Source organism: Lithobates pipiens, unplaced genomic scaffold, assembly GCF_037356315.1.
Source record: "Lithobates pipiens isolate NorthernLeopardFrog02 unplaced genomic scaffold, aLitPip1_a1.2 Scaffold_25, whole genome shotgun sequence".
NCBI classification, from domain to species: domain Eukaryota; kingdom Metazoa; phylum Chordata; class Amphibia; order Anura; family Ranidae; genus Lithobates; species Lithobates pipiens.
The window spans coordinates 185,412,874-185,428,926 of NW_027507787.1; the positions used below are offsets into that span (position 1 = coordinate 185,412,874).

General features: G+C 45.6%; 1 protein-coding gene across 3 annotated transcripts in view; it reads left to right on the top strand.

Annotated features, from left to right (window-relative positions):
• The window catches only part of LOC143930729 (arsenite methyltransferase-like), a 96,220-nt gene extending 80,576 nt beyond the window's left edge, over nt 1-15,644 (top strand). For all 3 annotated transcript variants that reach the window (XM_077455283.1, XM_077455282.1, XM_077455281.1), the window contains one exon: nt 14,880-15,644. In XM_077455283.1, the coding sequence (XP_077311409.1) occupies nt 14,880-14,966 (87 nt within the window). In that variant the 3' untranslated portion in view covers nt 14,967-15,644. The remainder of the gene's footprint in view (nt 1-14,879) is intronic.
• Nucleotides 15,645-16,053: the final 409 nt, after the last annotated feature.

The window sequence follows — 16,053 nt, forward strand, 5'->3', positions numbered from 1 at the left end:
GGAATGGCGCTATCTCCTGGAGGGAGCAGCCCATCCCATTCTGGTATACACTGACCACAAGAACTTAGAGTATTTAAAGACTGCTAAGAGGCTGAAGCCGCGTCAGGCCAGATGGGCACTGTTCTTTACAAGATTTTCCTTCCACATAACCTATAGGCCCGGATCAAAGAACACCAAACCCGACGCGCTTTCCCGGATGTTCAGTGAACCCGAAGTTCTTCAACCCACAGACACCATCCTTGCGCCCGGAAATTTCCTTATGCTCCAGGAAGATCTTCTATCCCAACTTAAGCAGGATTCATCGTCAGCTCCACATCCCTCAAACACCACCTTACTCTCTAGCAATAACTTGTTATGGCATGAAAACAAGATCTACGTGCCCCAACAACTACGGGTTGCTGTTCTCAAGTCTTGCCACGACCACAAATTGGCCGGTCATTTTGGGGTACACAAGACCGCCGAACTTCTCCTATGCACCTTCTGGTGGCCTCAGCTGCTAAGAGACTGTAAACTTTATGTTGAATCTTGCATTACCTGTACCCAGAACAAGAGTAGCAAGACCAAAGCCTGGGGGTTGCTGAAACCACTCCCCATCCCGGAAAGGCCTTGGAAAATGATTTCCATAGACTTTATTGTTGAATTACCTCCGTCAGAAGGCTTCACCACTATCTTTGTGGTGGTCGACAGATTATCCAAAATGGCTCATTTTCTGCCCATGAAGGGTACACCTTCTGCCCCTGAGACCGCAAGGATCTTCATTAAGGAGATTGTAAGACTCCACGGTATACCTGCGAACATTGTTTCCGACCGAGGGGTACAATTTACATCAAAATTTTGGAGAGCTTTATGTAAGTCCTTGAAAATTGATCTTTCATTTTCGTCTGCCTATCATCCCCAGACCAACGGCCAGACCGAACGAACAAACCAGACCCTTGAGCAATATTTGCGGTGTTATTCTTCTTTTTCGCAAGACGATTGGGTATCCCTTTTACCACTTGCCGAGTTTTCCTACAATAACTCTGTTCATTCTGCAACTAATCTTCTCCCTTCTTTGCGAACTATGGTTTTCACCCTCAGTTCCTATCAGCCAATATCCCAGAATGCACGGTTCCAGCAGTTCAAGAAACTTTGGACTTTTTCTGCACCAATAACAAGTTGCTTCAAGAAACGATGGCAAGAACTCAAGAACGCAACAAAGCAGTTTTTGACAGAAAGAGGAGAGGGGAGCTCGACCTAAAACCCGGAGATTTGGTTTGGTTATCTACTCTGAATCTAAAATTAACATGCCCATCTAGAAAACTGGGCCCAAAATTTGTGGGTCCTTTCCCAATTTCCAGGAAAATTAACAATGTGGCTTATGAGCTAAAATTACCAGAATCGCTGCGCATTCACCCAGTGTTTCATGTGTCCCTCTTAAGACCTTCAATCCAGGATCCCTTCACCGATCGGAACGTGGGCCCTCCTGAACCTGTGCTTATTAATGGTGAAGAGGAGTTCGAAGTAGAAGCAATTTTGGATTGCAGAAAGAGACGCAACCAGGTACAGTATCTGGTGAAGTGGAAGGGGTATGGTCCAGAAGAGAACTCCTGGGAACCAGAGACTGGCATCCACGCCAAGAGGTTGGTTCTGGCATTTAAAAGATCTCACCCAGGTAAGATGTCCCAGTTGGGCATCTGGAGGCTGCCCATTGGGGGGGGGCAATGTCAGGAAGATCCTCCTCACGGACGTCCGAGCGGCGAAAGTCGCAGAAGATCTCTTGCCCAGTTCCAGGAGCGTTACCGCGATCGGCGGTGCGCGCGTGCACGCGCGGCCGTTTGACGCAAATTGGCGCCAATAGCGCTATTTAAACTGGATCCATGCCTCACTGCCTTGCTGCCTGATCAACAGCGTTCCTGTGCGTCCTGGTGATCCGTATCTGAATCTGAACCTGAACCTGTACCTGTATCTGTACCTGTACCCTGATCCGTATCGAACCCGGCTTGTTCCTGACTCTGCTGTTTGCTGCCTGCCCCCCGACTTTGGCTTGTACCCGACTACTCTTCTGGATTCCGTTTCTGTACCTGATCTGCCCGCCTGTGCCTGACCTGGACTGTTACACCATCCGTCAACTGTAAGTTGCTTGCTGTTGTACTACAGGACACCTCCCAGTCCTCCGCAATATCTGGCTGTACTCCTTCTGCGTTTGTAGCCTTCTATCTCTGGCCGCAGACTACTGGACTCTTCCGCTTCCGCATATCCATTGCACCTGCATCCATTGTTGGACTACAATACCCCTCCGTTGTTTGTCACTTCCTGCAATCACTTGTATACCGTTGCTGGACTACAGGAACCCTTCTGCTGTCTGCTGGAACTTATCTCACCTTTGCCTGCATTCAGACACCGGACTACAATACACCTCCTCCTTCAACAGTCTGCTGCCTCTACCACCTGCTATCCGGTCAGGCACTTGTGCCCCTCTGTGCTCCTGAGCCCCTGTCACCACTACCAGGGTCTCTCGAGTCAGAGGTCTACGAGAGGCCACTCCCTGCACTCCGGGCTCTGCTTAAAGGTACGTGACACAGGCTCTTACCGGGCAGCCAGCCTTGTGAGTGGCCCTCTTCTGAAGAGTCCTCCCCTGGTTGCATTTTGAGTTGCTGGGCCTATCCAAACCCGAGACGGCACTAGACCACCTTGAAATCCTCCTTCCAGTTACTGTGCCTCGGACTAGCCAGTCCCTGAAACGGATGGATCTGCACCCCAGGCCATGAGGGCCTCTGGGGGCTGGTCAGGAGGACCAGGACCATGGAGTCAGAACATACTTCTGGACCAGAACCCAGAACCACGTGATCTCAGCACCTTAAGTACTCTCTCCCGGAATACACAGCAAGACAACGCACTCACTGATTGGCTCCGACAAAGAGAGTGGTACCCTATGCGTCCAACCAGACTGCGTTCCAATGCCTGTCATAGGTGATACCTACATCTATGACCAAGCAGAACATAGTATAGCCCAGCCAAACTGAGGCCAAGACCACAATTTACTGAAATTAACCCCACTATGGTCTTAGGAAAAAACTAAATTTACAAAACATAGCGCGTGCTCTTCAGGAGCCCGGCGCTACACACTCCCTCAGGTTATTTAGATGATGTCCTCATCATCTAGCTAAAAAACTGTTAACACTACAATTTATTTTTATTTTTTTGGGTACCTAAGCTTTTTGGGGTTTTGAAAAAGGAGGAAAATATCAAACACATTTAAGATTTGTCACATAAAACAGGTTACGTTAACAGATTATACATATACTACCCAATTCCTGTCTATCTACACCACCCACTCTCCAGTGGCTTGACAGATGATCTTGGTGAATCCTGAAAAGAAAGCACACAACAGCGATATAAAATATATTACACTTCTTAGAAGGCAGAACTCTATCCCACTCTTAATAGAGTTCTCTCCTCTAAACTTAAAACTTCTCTTTTTTTTCTAAAACGACTTATTGTGTTTTTTTTCCCCCTAAAAGAATAAAACCAACTATATTTTGTTTTTGCTCCGTCCCATGCCACCTAGTGGTCAGAGTCACTGTAACTACAAGTCCTTTCCCTGAAAGTAAGTACTGCAGACCATAGGGTAATCTTGACACGTAGCTCTCTAGCAGCTAACCTATCTATCTACCCACATTCCTTGTACTTTCAAGAAAGAAGCAGAAAAGGAGAAGAAAACCCTTCTTGCATTAAAAAAAATGTAGTTCAAGAACAGTTCACCAGTAGAATCGTGGATCGGGCAAGGTCTAGTCTTTTCCATTCTCATCCACAGTTGTTATAAAGTACACCGCACTGTCTTTGTCTGGCCTGCAAATAACAACTTTATCTGCATAGATATGCCGGCCATAGCTCCAGTGCTGTATACACCCCAGAAAGCGTTCATACGTCTCCGGACAAAATGCCTTCTTACAAAGTGGCTTTGGAACTTTAAGATAGTTCCAGACGCCCTCTGCATACCACTTTTCACGATTTTCCTCAATTATGTCCATTATCTCCCTGGGCACATACGGGATCTCTAGTCCATACTCTGTTGCCACCCGTTTGTTCAAAAGTCTCGGAGACCTTGCAAGTCTCGGCAGATTTCGGGCAGTTCCATCCACTGGGGGTATTCATGAATGTGGGGATTTATGCACCAAAGCAACAGCGTCTCTTTTAAGTGTTGGCAAGTTTACAGGTTTTGGCAATGTCATATTAACAGTGGCTGGGGTGCCTGAAATGTCAGCACAGGTAGCGGCCACATCATCCCCACAGGCCCATAGTAGTTCTTGGGACATTGTGTCAAACAACTCATCAACATCCCCAATGTCAGAAGAAGAAGAATATGAATCTGAGTCCCATACTTCTTCTGCTAACACATAACTTTTTACAGTCCCGCTCGCCACCGTTTCCCCAGGTTTCTCACCGATAGACTGCATTGGCTTCTCCAGGGCAATCACCTTCTTCTGATGAAATCCAATGGACTGGGCGGTGGACCTCTACCGTGGCCGCGGGAAGCCTTTCCACATTCTCCAGAGCAGGCATAGCAGTAGCAGTATTGGTGGACGAGGCCATGTCCATGACTTCTGGAGTAGATTCTCTAATCCGGGAAGAAACAATGTCCTTTTCCAAAGCACCAGCTACAGTAGATGATGCCAAAACTGTAGGCCTCACAGGCGGAGCATAAACGATGGACTCCTCGGTGGCCACGCCCGTGGCCCAGTCCATATGGTAGGCCCGAGGTGACTCTGTAGGCTGCTCCACCTTGAAGATGTAGTCTCCACATCTCTGACACCGGACAAATGGCCAGGGACTTGGGACCAGTCCCTCACATCCTCCGCAAAGCATGCCAAGGGCCTCGATGTCCCCAGTGGTGTAAAGGATAAACCACCCCTGCGGCAGAAAGCTGATCCCCATGTCGGTCAGCACGGTACCGGGCATCTGCACACTCGTGGGACCCCTCAACGATGGCATCCTGGGTCCTGGAACAGATTATGTGCCTAGAACACGGAACATATTTTCTTCCGAAACTTTTTTCTCTCCGCACAGTAAAACACAACTGGCTTCACTCTCTTCCTACAACACACTCACGTGTTGCCTCGTGTAGGAAAACGAAACAGGCGCAGACTCCTCCCACTGGCTCCTCTGGTTGCGCAACTTCGCAGGCTTTTTTCCAGGGCTCCTCCCACGCTTACACACCAACAGTGAATGTCTTTTTGCCTTTCTCAAAATGGTGCAGTCCAAAAAACTTCCACCTTCTATTCCATAAACTCACGTGTACAGTTCTTTCTGTGAGAGGTAACGGTAAATCCCGGACTGCGATCCCACACGTGTAGCACTGACCCCCGAAGGAGCGGCTGGTTTTGCTGGGCTTACCATTTACCTTCTCCACCTTGTTCTTGTCTAGGGGTTCCCGAGGTTGATGGCCCAATAAACTGCAGAGGCTGACACTTGAGTCCCTTTGGGAATTTTTATTTGCATAAAACGTTGAACAGAACACAGTCTCCCAGTTGGGAATAGAGGGTATGGGTAGTAAAGCTCAGGTACTCTTGGAACTGCTGACACTTGAAATGTCTCTCTCTAGATGATCCAGGGAATAGCCATTCGCAACTGGATATTTCAACTACCGGATAGATCCCTGTTTGTGGATTTAGCAGCCGACAGGTGATTTAAGCTTAGCAAAGTCTCTGTCACAGACTTGGTCATAGAATTTTAAATGAGAAAAGTCTCTGCCACAGCCTTGATTGTAGAACTTTAAATTAGCACAGAAACTTAGGTGTAACTGAAGGATGAAATTAGGAACTTTCTTGCAGTACCACTATCTTGCAGCCGGTCTGGCGATACCATAAGTATGCGGATTTACTTGGTGCCCTTTCAGCTTAGCTTCCAGGCTCTTAACGAGCAGCCAGCCCCGTGTGTGGCGCTCTTCTGAAGAGTCCTCCCCGGTTGCGTTTTGAGTTGCTGGGCCTCTCCAAACCCGAGACGGCGCCGGAACCACCTTGAAATCCTCCTTCCAGTTACTGTGCCTCGAACTAACCAGTCCCGAGACTCGGAAACAGATGGATCCGCACCCCAGGCAATGAGGGCCTCTGGGGGCTGGTCAGGAGGACCAGGACCATGGAGTCAGAACATACTTCTGTACCAGAACCCAGAACCTTGTGATCTTAGCACCTTATGTACCCTCTCCCGGAATAGACAGCAAGTCAACGCACTCACTAATTGGCTCCGAGAGAGAGATTGGTACCCAATGCGTCCAACCAGACTGCGTTCCAATGCCTGTCAAAGGTGATACCTACACCTATGACCAGGCAGAACATAGTAAAGCCCAGCCAAACTGAAGCAAGGGCCACAATTTACTGAAATTAACCCAACTATGGTCTTAGGAAAAACCTAAATTTACAAAACATAGCGCATGCTCTTCAGGAGCCCAGCGCTACATCTAATGTCTCTAATATCCTACTGATATAAGGATCCTCACATCACTATGCTCATTGGTTCGTTAATAATCACATTGCTTGTGAGTACTTTCAAAGTATTTCTTCGTAAACAAGATTAGCAGTGGCAACTAACCATTGTGACAATGCTAAATGCTTAAAGAAAGTGAATCTGGTGCAAACTGGCATTTCACAATGTTCAAGATCTTCAGATGTTACCCAGTGTAACAACAAATATCGATTAATAAGACCTATCTAGCTGCTTGTCTATGTCAAAGGTTCATTAGTTTGCCTACAACCCCCAGCTGTTTACTAGTAGAAGTACTAGTTTGAACCAGAGATTGTCATTTCTGGCAATTGATAGGAAAACTGGCACCTGCTGGAGAATGCTGCAGCATTCATTCACACTGTAACATATTTGCACCACTTGACTCAGTTAATGCCTGAATTTTAATTTGAGGAAAGTTAATGAATACTAGTTTTACTAGGTCACATTATGTGACTGTTTTGTTCTCAGCTCAACAAATGATTACATGAAATGATGTAACAGTTTCACAATAAAAACACTAGATTAACATACAGGATTTACTGCACCTTTTTACTACAGAAAACGTGTAAGGCCCCTTTCACACATGCGGACAGTATGTCCGTATTTCATCCATCCATTTGCGGATGAAATACGGACATACATGCATTCCTATGGGATAGCGGGTGTCTGCAGATGAACATCCGCAGACACCCGCTACTGTCCGCATCCGCTACTGTCTGATTCTGCAGACGGAGGAAAATCCTATTTTTCTATCCGTCTGCAGAGCGGATCTGATGAACACGGACATACGGTCCATGCTCATCCGATCCCCATAGAGGAGAGCGGAGAGCTGACAGGGCGGTCCCTGCACAGTGTGCGGAGACCGCCCTGTCCGTTGCCAGCTCAGCGGGGACAACGGAGCGATCCCCGCTGAGCGAGCGGATCATCACGGGGCGGATCATTACTGATCCGCCCCGTGTGAAAGGGGCCTAACTATACAGTATATTCTGATACTAAAAAAGCGAGGCCACTGTATTTCTTGCATTATGGGGCATGTTTAATCTTGTTCCAAAATATATTTTATCTCTTCATTGGCAATGTGCATAGCTCCGACATATTCGGATCCCAATCCGAACCCACCTTAGTGAGCCTTCCAGGTATACTGTAAGCAGCCAAGCACCACAGCCGCACATACCGACGCCCTTTCTATATGTGCCACTGGTCAACCGCTACATGAATGTATCCCAGTCAAAAAATAAACTTGCCAGCCAGCCTGTGAGAAACCAAATTGACCCTGTCTAACAGTTCACATTTAAAACAAAGGGTTTAGTTTGCGAACATTTGCAAATACACGTGTAAGCTGCAGCAGCCATGTCACGGCACCCCAGTGTACTTCAGTCCTAACTCTATCATTTTGAGAGTACCCCAAGTTTGAGTAAATATATAGTTTGGCTTTAAGGTGTCCCCCCTGCTCCTGTCCTCATTTTGACAGGTACCCACTTCCACTTCTGCTCTGACCACCTACACGATCAAAGCCGAAGTCCCCCCCCCCACTCCTCACAGTCTTCTGGGACATGTTGGAGGTCCCAGAAGACTGCAGGACCATTCACAATGCTCAGTGTGGATCACGCATGCATAGTGGGCTCCTGACTGTGAAGCTCCAAGGTGTTGCAGCTGGGTGCGCACAGTTAAGATGGGGGTGCCGGGGACAGAGGACAAGAGTTGAAAAAAGGCTGGGGTGAGCACAACCTGTTTATTAAAAGTCAGCAGCTACCGTTTTTGTAGCTGCTGACTTTTAATTTTTACACAGGAGAATCCAGACTGCTCTTTAAGGGCAGGTATGCCAGGAGGGAGCACACCCTCCTTAAAGGTGTAAGGATGCGCTGGACACCCAGCAAAAGCACAATGGCAGCAAAGGTATTCAATGTGTCCCCTCACCAATTCACCAACTATACAAAATAATGGCAACCAACCCAACCTATAACTAGCATTTGCAGCAGGGAGCACATGGAAGGCCCGATGGCCGAAATGCATTGGCTTTTTTGACTGTTGTTCACCTGCATATATAAAACGATGTTTTAGTTGACTTCTATGGCACCAGCCTTTCTCCATTTTTTGCATGAATTCTACATAGACATTTTGCAGAGACTTGCCATGCTGAGGCAATGACACAGGAGGTAGTAGCTTGGATGCACCTGTTCCAGTTATAGCTTGGGATGGTTGCCATTTATTTGTACATGTAAGCATCCATAAATGAAGATTGCAATGAAATACTTATCAGTCCCAGCCTTGGCCACATAACCATGGGGAGCAGAGAAAAGCCAGGTCCAAGGAGAAGCCTGACCGGTTTCGCTGGTCAAGCAGGTTGCATCAGAGGCAATAAAAATGACATGTTCCAACAACTCTGTTATATTACACATTGAGAACACACAGTGGAATAAAGTTTAAGCCAGGTTTGATATAATATATATATTGGGGTTGCACCGATACCACTTTTTGAAGACCGAGTATAAGTACCAATACTTTTTCAGGTACTTTTTTTAAATGTTATTTTACAGTGGCACTAATATGCAGCACTGATAGGTGGCACTGAGGAAGAGGTACTAATATGCAGCACTGATGGGCACTGATAGGTAACACTAATGAGGTGTGGACTGTGCCAGTAGTTTTTACAATTTTATTTTTTACAATTTATTTTATTTAATTATTTTTTACAATATATATATATATATATATATATATATATATATTTGTTATTATTTTTACAATGCTTTTTTGTGTGTGTGTGTGTGTGGGGGGGGGGGGTGTCAGTGTTTTTTTGTTTTTTTTTTGTTTATTATTTATTATTATTTTTACAATTTAATCTTTTTAAATATTTTTATATTATAATTCTTTTTTTATTTTTTTTTAGGGGGTGGCTTTGGTGAGATATTAGGGGTCTAAACAGAGATGAATGGACAAGAGACAGAGGCTCCTCTCTATTCATAAACGGACGCAGAGTAAACATTTTACAATGCTCAGTTATGAATGGACATTCAGAAAAGGAAGGAGCTGGTAAATGACAGATTTACCAGCTCCTTCCTCTGCTCTCCATCCTGACAGATCAGGGATGAGGAGGGGGATGGACCGGAGGAGGACCTGGGGAGCCAGATGACCCAGAGGAGGACACTGGGAGCTGGAGGAGAACACAGGGGACAATCGGGGGTGATCAGTCAGAATCTAAGTCAGAGGTTCCTTGTGTTTGTGGTGATCTGTATTTGATCCAGGGACGTATCATGAAATCAGTGGCCCCCTGTGTAAAATCAAAAGTGAGCCCTAGGCATCAACAAAAATAATAATGCGCCAAGCAAAGCGTGCCACAGGAAAAAGTGGCTGTGGTTGAAATTATGTGAAATATTGGGCATGGCTTAAAGTTGATGTAGTTAAATAGAGTCTGAGATGACTTACATAGTGAAGAATGTGGTAATGTTAAGTGGGGAATGTAAAGTGGGGAGTGTACAACAGTGAGTAATATGTGCAAGAGAGGAGTGCATAGTGCATTGCGGTGGGTAGTTCGTGCAGGAGAGGAGTGCGGAGTGTATGGAGGTGGGTAGTATGGGCAGGAGAAGAGTGTGGAGTATAGGAGGAGGGGGGCGGGAGGAGCAAAGAGGGGGGTGGAGGAGCAGGCAGGGGAGCCAGAGGAACACACAGGGGCAGGGGCGGACTGACAACTCATGGGGCCCCCGGGCAATATAAGATTATGGGGCCCCCAGGCTTACAGGTGGCCGCCATGCCAGGAGTAAGTAACATACAAAACAACAAGTACAGTCAGGATGAACGCCACGCTCACATCAGCCCTACCTTACACCATAGTCCTAACATTCTCCCTATATATCACAGTCCACAGAGTCCTAACTTATGGCAGAGCCCCCCAGTGTGTCACCTTCTATCAGTGTCCCCTTACACACACCTTTGCACCTTAATTTAAAGGCCTTTAAATTAGAAAAAAAAATCCACTGTTCCATCTCTGAACTGTGCAAGTGAGTCTTAGCCCTTGTACACACGGGTCGGAGATTCCGACAACCAAATCCGTCTGATTTTGTCCGCCGGATCTTGTCCGAAACTGTTGCATACACACGGTCGGACAAATTTGTCGAAAAATCAGATCTTTCAGAACATGATGACGTAATTTCGTTATGACGGGACTATTTTCACGCTAGTAGCCAATAGCTTTGATGTAGGAATTTGATCTGAGCATGCGTGGCACTTTGTCCGATCGGAATTCTCTACACATGATCGGACTATGTCCTATCGGACCAGTTTGTCTGAAAATATTTCCAGCAAGTTGGAAAATTTGGTCCGACGGATATACCGACGGAAACAGTCCGATGCATACCGCACACAGTCGGATTATCCGACAACGCGGTCCGATAGGACACATTCCGACGGATTCTCCGACCGTGTGTACAAGGGCTAAGAGCCAGCGAAATAGTGAACTGCTGTGGTTGGCCTCAGATCTGGCAGTGGGGCATGTGAATAAAAGCCATACTTGATGTGTGCCAAATCACGGCACACACCCAGACCTGCCCTGCTGCCTGATCCGAGGCCGGGCTCAGCAGTTCACCATTCAGCTGCCTCCGAATGGCTGTGGATTTTTCAGGGGCATAGGATTGTTAGATCGACTTCTGTTTGGTGGCAGTAGGCACAAATGAAACATACAGTATACATACACACACACACACACACACACACACACATTATACATATATACACATAGACATCAGTGGTGGCTGGTGCTCAAAATTTATGAGGGGGGGCACAAACAAACTGAAAAAAACAAACAAAAAAAACCCATCAATTGCAGCCACTGTGCCCATCAAATGCAGCCACTGTGCCCCATCAAATGCTGCCAGTGTGCCAATCAATTGCTGCTACTGTGCCCATGAATTGCTGCTAATGTGCATCGCCCCGTACTTACCTGTCTCGGAGCGGGTCAGTGGCGGTGTCCTGCACGCCCCTCGATGTCTTCTTCCATCCTCTGTCAGGCATCCAATCACAGTGCCTGACGCTTCAGCCAATCAGGTGACAGGTAACAGACCCGAGCACCTGATTGGCTTAGAGGCGGTTCAGTGTTAGCAAAGTGAATTCCTTTGCTTTTCTAACACACACACACACAGCTGAGTGAACAGTGAACGCCCAGCATGACGCCTGCTGTTCACCTTTGTGGGCGCCTATTAGAGCCTAAGGCTCTAATCAGGTGCTTCCCCAAAACACAACCGCCGCTGTAATTCAGGTGCCCGAAAAGGAGACAGGTATCTGAATAGGGGGTGTCAGCGGCAACCATAGATAGATTCATGCAATGCAAAATCTTTGGTGATAGAGAGGTGCCAGGAGAGTGGGGGCAGCGCCCAAGCGCCCCTTATGGACACACCGCCACTGATAGACACACAGTATACACATAGACACACAGACACACACCATAAACACACACACATATATATATTTTAGGGCTGGGGAAAAAAAAATTGATTTAAATCTTGAATCGAGCTGAGAGGTCAAATCAATTCAAAATTTAAGAAAGCATCGTGGACTAAGCCAAAGCCGTAGCCTCGCCTAAAAACTCCTGCCCGCAGCTCCTCAGGACCGGCACAGTGTCCATTAAAAAAAAAAAAAAAAAAAACACACCTTGATTCAAACCGTGTTTTTTTTTTGTTTTTTTAATTATCACCCAGCTCTAATAAAAAAAAAAAAAAAAAAATATATATATATATATATATATATATATATATATATATATATATATATATATAGACACCAGCACTTTTCACCCAACGAATCAGTCTAAAAAACACACTGCTGCCACCATCTCCAGGCATGCTGGGACTTGTAGTGCCCCAGCAGCTCACAGACACTTTAGGTGGTAATGCAGGAGAGGAGGGGACTGTGCCTGTGTACTGGTGGGCAGGTAATGAGTAGGCAGGGTAGCAGAGATTGGGGGAGGAAGTTCCTTCCTCCAGAAGCATGGCACTTCTCACATAGAAAATCGATCTAACAGCTTCAGAGTCCTGCTAGAGGAAAAACACATCCACCCTCCCTCCTGCTCACTAGGTTAAGCCACTGACACTCAGTTCATCTCAGCAAGCTTACCTTCCAGCAGGTTGCAGCCCTTCCCACACTGCACGTTGTGTCCCCTCCTCCAGCTGTTGGCAGTCTCCTGCTCTGAAATCAAATGAGCCGCGGAGAGGAAGGGGGCGTGTACACTGTTTCCATTGGCTGAGGAGGCAGTACAGAGGCGGGGCATCTATAGCTTCCTTTTTTTTTACAGCAAAATTATGTCGGCATGGGACATTTCAGGGACAGATGTAAAAAAACACAGATTTTTACATACTGTCCCTAAATTACCGAGGCTGGCCAGTCTGATGGGGCCCCCTAGTGGCATGGGGCCCTCGGTCCGTGACCGAGTGCCAGAATGGTCAGTCTGCCCCTGCACAGGGGTGTTCAAGGAAGGAAGGGTAACCCGTGAAAGTCGCACATCTATAATGTCCTGCTGCAATGAATAGAGTGGCAACCTCAACCTGGACTCCGACCAGGCCTCGCACCCAACATGTTTCACTCTGCCCCCCCCCCCAAGTTTGGTCATGGGGATTCTTATGACCAAGTTCCGGGGGGGCAGAGTGAAACGTGTTGGGGGCATGGCATGGTTGGAGTCCAGGCTGAGGTTGTCACTCCATTCATTGCAGCAGGGCATCATAGATGTGCGACTTCCTGGGGTCATCCTTCCTTCCTTGAACCTTTGCAGGTGCCATGATGAGCGCCATTCCCTGGCAGCACTCTAGCAACAACTGCGGATGCACTGTCCACATACTCAATTCCTATTGAGCCTGAGCAGCACACACACTTTTCCCAGGTCACGAAGACACAGGAGGACCCAGAGAGGAAGGGCAGTTGGAGTTGATCGGTGCAGTGGGGGGAGGTACAAGCAGTTATCTCCCTGTATGATTTTCAATAAAGCGAGTCTCAGGCACTTCATTGAAAGCCATACAGGGAGATCGGTGCTTGTAAATGCCACCGCCGCCGCACCGATCACCTATGACTGTCAAATTTCACAATCCATGTTTCATCATCCATAGGTGCAGTGTGAGTCAGACCACGGCAGACCCCCCTCCTCAGGGGCCCATATGCAGTGAACACCCTGCCCCTATGGATGATATGCCACTGAGATTGTAGTTTCCCATGGTGACCATAGCTGGTCTTACACCTGAAGAATTTAATTTGAACATTTAGATGAGAACCATTCGATGGTGCCTTCATGGACTAATTTGAAGCGACTTTTCATTTGACTATCGTGTCAATGTTTCAATTTTCATATAACAAACATTCTACTTCTAGATTAACTTTGACAAGTGCATGCGCATAAGACGAGTTTCAATTCTTCTTGACCGGCAGCAAGATCGATTATTAGAAATTTGTTTCTTTCTATTAGATTCGACAAAAAATTTCCATTGATTTATTTATTTTTTTGATTTTTGTTTTGCTTGCTCTCATTGAAACTGAATGTTGAATAGACCTCTTCAACGCTTAGATAATTGAACGATAGTTCTAAAAACATGTTTTGAAAAATATTTTGCAGCTTAAAGCCCAGCTTGGCTGAACTAAAAAAAAAATCTGATGAGATCGCAGGTAGGTCCTGTAGTAACAATGCGATGTTCATACATCCCTGCTGAGCTATTGTGTTCTGACAGGGGGACCAAGAACTCGCCTCCCCCCTGCTAGCCATCTGGTTTTCCAGCATGCTTGTTCGACAGAAGCCACTCATGAGATTGGGTTCTGTCAAACAAGGACCAACCCGTACACATGGCCGGTATCCACTATAGCGGCTGATTTTGGACGATATTCGGCCTGTGTGTGAAGGGCTTTAGATAACCCTGTCCATTATGGAGCACCTATAATATATACTTTTTATTCTTTTATTATGGAACATTTTTTTTTATACTTTACTGTATCTCAGTATTATCACAATTAATGCACCAGTGGTGCGCCCCATGTCTTGTTCATATACTATTGTTTTGAGTGGAACTGAACCATCTACCTCTCATTTAGAAGCCTTTTCATCTTCTGCTATTTTTTAGAATTTGGCATAGGGATAGAGGAGGACTCAGAAGTGTAAATTTTTCTATGTGTATATACATTCTCTGGCTTTAATACTTAATAAGTTTAGGGTTTTTGGCTTTCCTGATCTGCATACTTCTGTAACTCATTATCTGCATACTTCTTTTGGATTAGTGACTCAAAATACTCAAGTCAGAGGATCAGTATGACAGCCAGGCAACTAGCATTTCCAGAATCAGAACTCAGCAAAGGAAGGCTGTGTGTTTCTCTTAGGAAAGGTTTATTTTAAACAGCTATTTATCTCATTCTAATTTAGTATTCTTTTCTTGCAGGGCCTAATCCAAGATCCGTTCCTGTTTGCAGAGATTAGTCAAGCCAGTAATTTAGGCAGTTGTTGTGAATCGAAATCATGTTCCTGAAACTACGATGTGCAGGATCATCGCTAAGGAGCGTTTTTTTGAAGAATGAAAAACTATCGGGCATACATTTCAAGCTCTACTGGGAAAAAGCAATATAATTTTTCCAGACTTTGATGAAAGTTAATTTAATTTTAATTTACTTTAATCTGCCTGTGGCTTTTAAGATCATTTATCAAAGATCAAAGTTTAAACCATCAAAGTGATTTTTCAGTGCAGTCTGTGAGAGTTAGGGGAAAATAATAAACATCAATGTGTTACTGCAATTTCTAGCTGATTCGCATATAAACAAATTTGCATAGCTTTTTGTCCAGTGGAACTTCTGATGCATTTATTCAGTATGAATGAGGCAAAACCAAGTGTTCTCCTTCTAGTTCTATTACAGGTCAAATGTTATTCATTCATTAAAAAAAAAAGTGGTTTGGAAAAATACCATGTTATCGCCACTAGATGGAGCTGAGGATCAAACTAAATAAACACTTATTTCCTATGATCCTCAGCTCCATCTAGTTGCCATATTTCCCTAACCACCCTTTTCTGACCTGTAAAAGAAATAGCCTGAGAAAATCTAAGGGCTTCTATTGAAATGGAAAATAGACTAATTTTGTGGGGGGGAACAACTACATATTTTCGTATTGGAATATACCCATTTTATAATTAAAAGGCAGGTTAAAGTCACAAGTTTAGCTTGCATTTTTGAACACTGGAAAACATGTCTCTTGTTAAAGTGGAACTTTACAAATAACCTGATAAGAAATAATATTCCTCAGCAAGGAGCATACATTCCACATGAATATTTATGTTACTAACATTAATGTGTGTTGTAAATTGCCTCCAACATTGCTCCTGTTTTTGGTAGAGGCTGCCATTTTGCTGAAGCCCAGAGCCCCTGAGCAGCAGTTAATATTTGGGCTGTCAGCAGATCAACCTCTAGTGGCTCTGACTTTTGGCATAATACCTAAAAAAGAGAGCAACTGAGCATGTGTGGAGCTGGGTGAGACAGCTTATTATTGCATTTTAAACAGTATAGACGCTAAATTTAATGTTTTACATAGCTACAGTATACCTGCAAAAGGAGCCAGCCTGACGT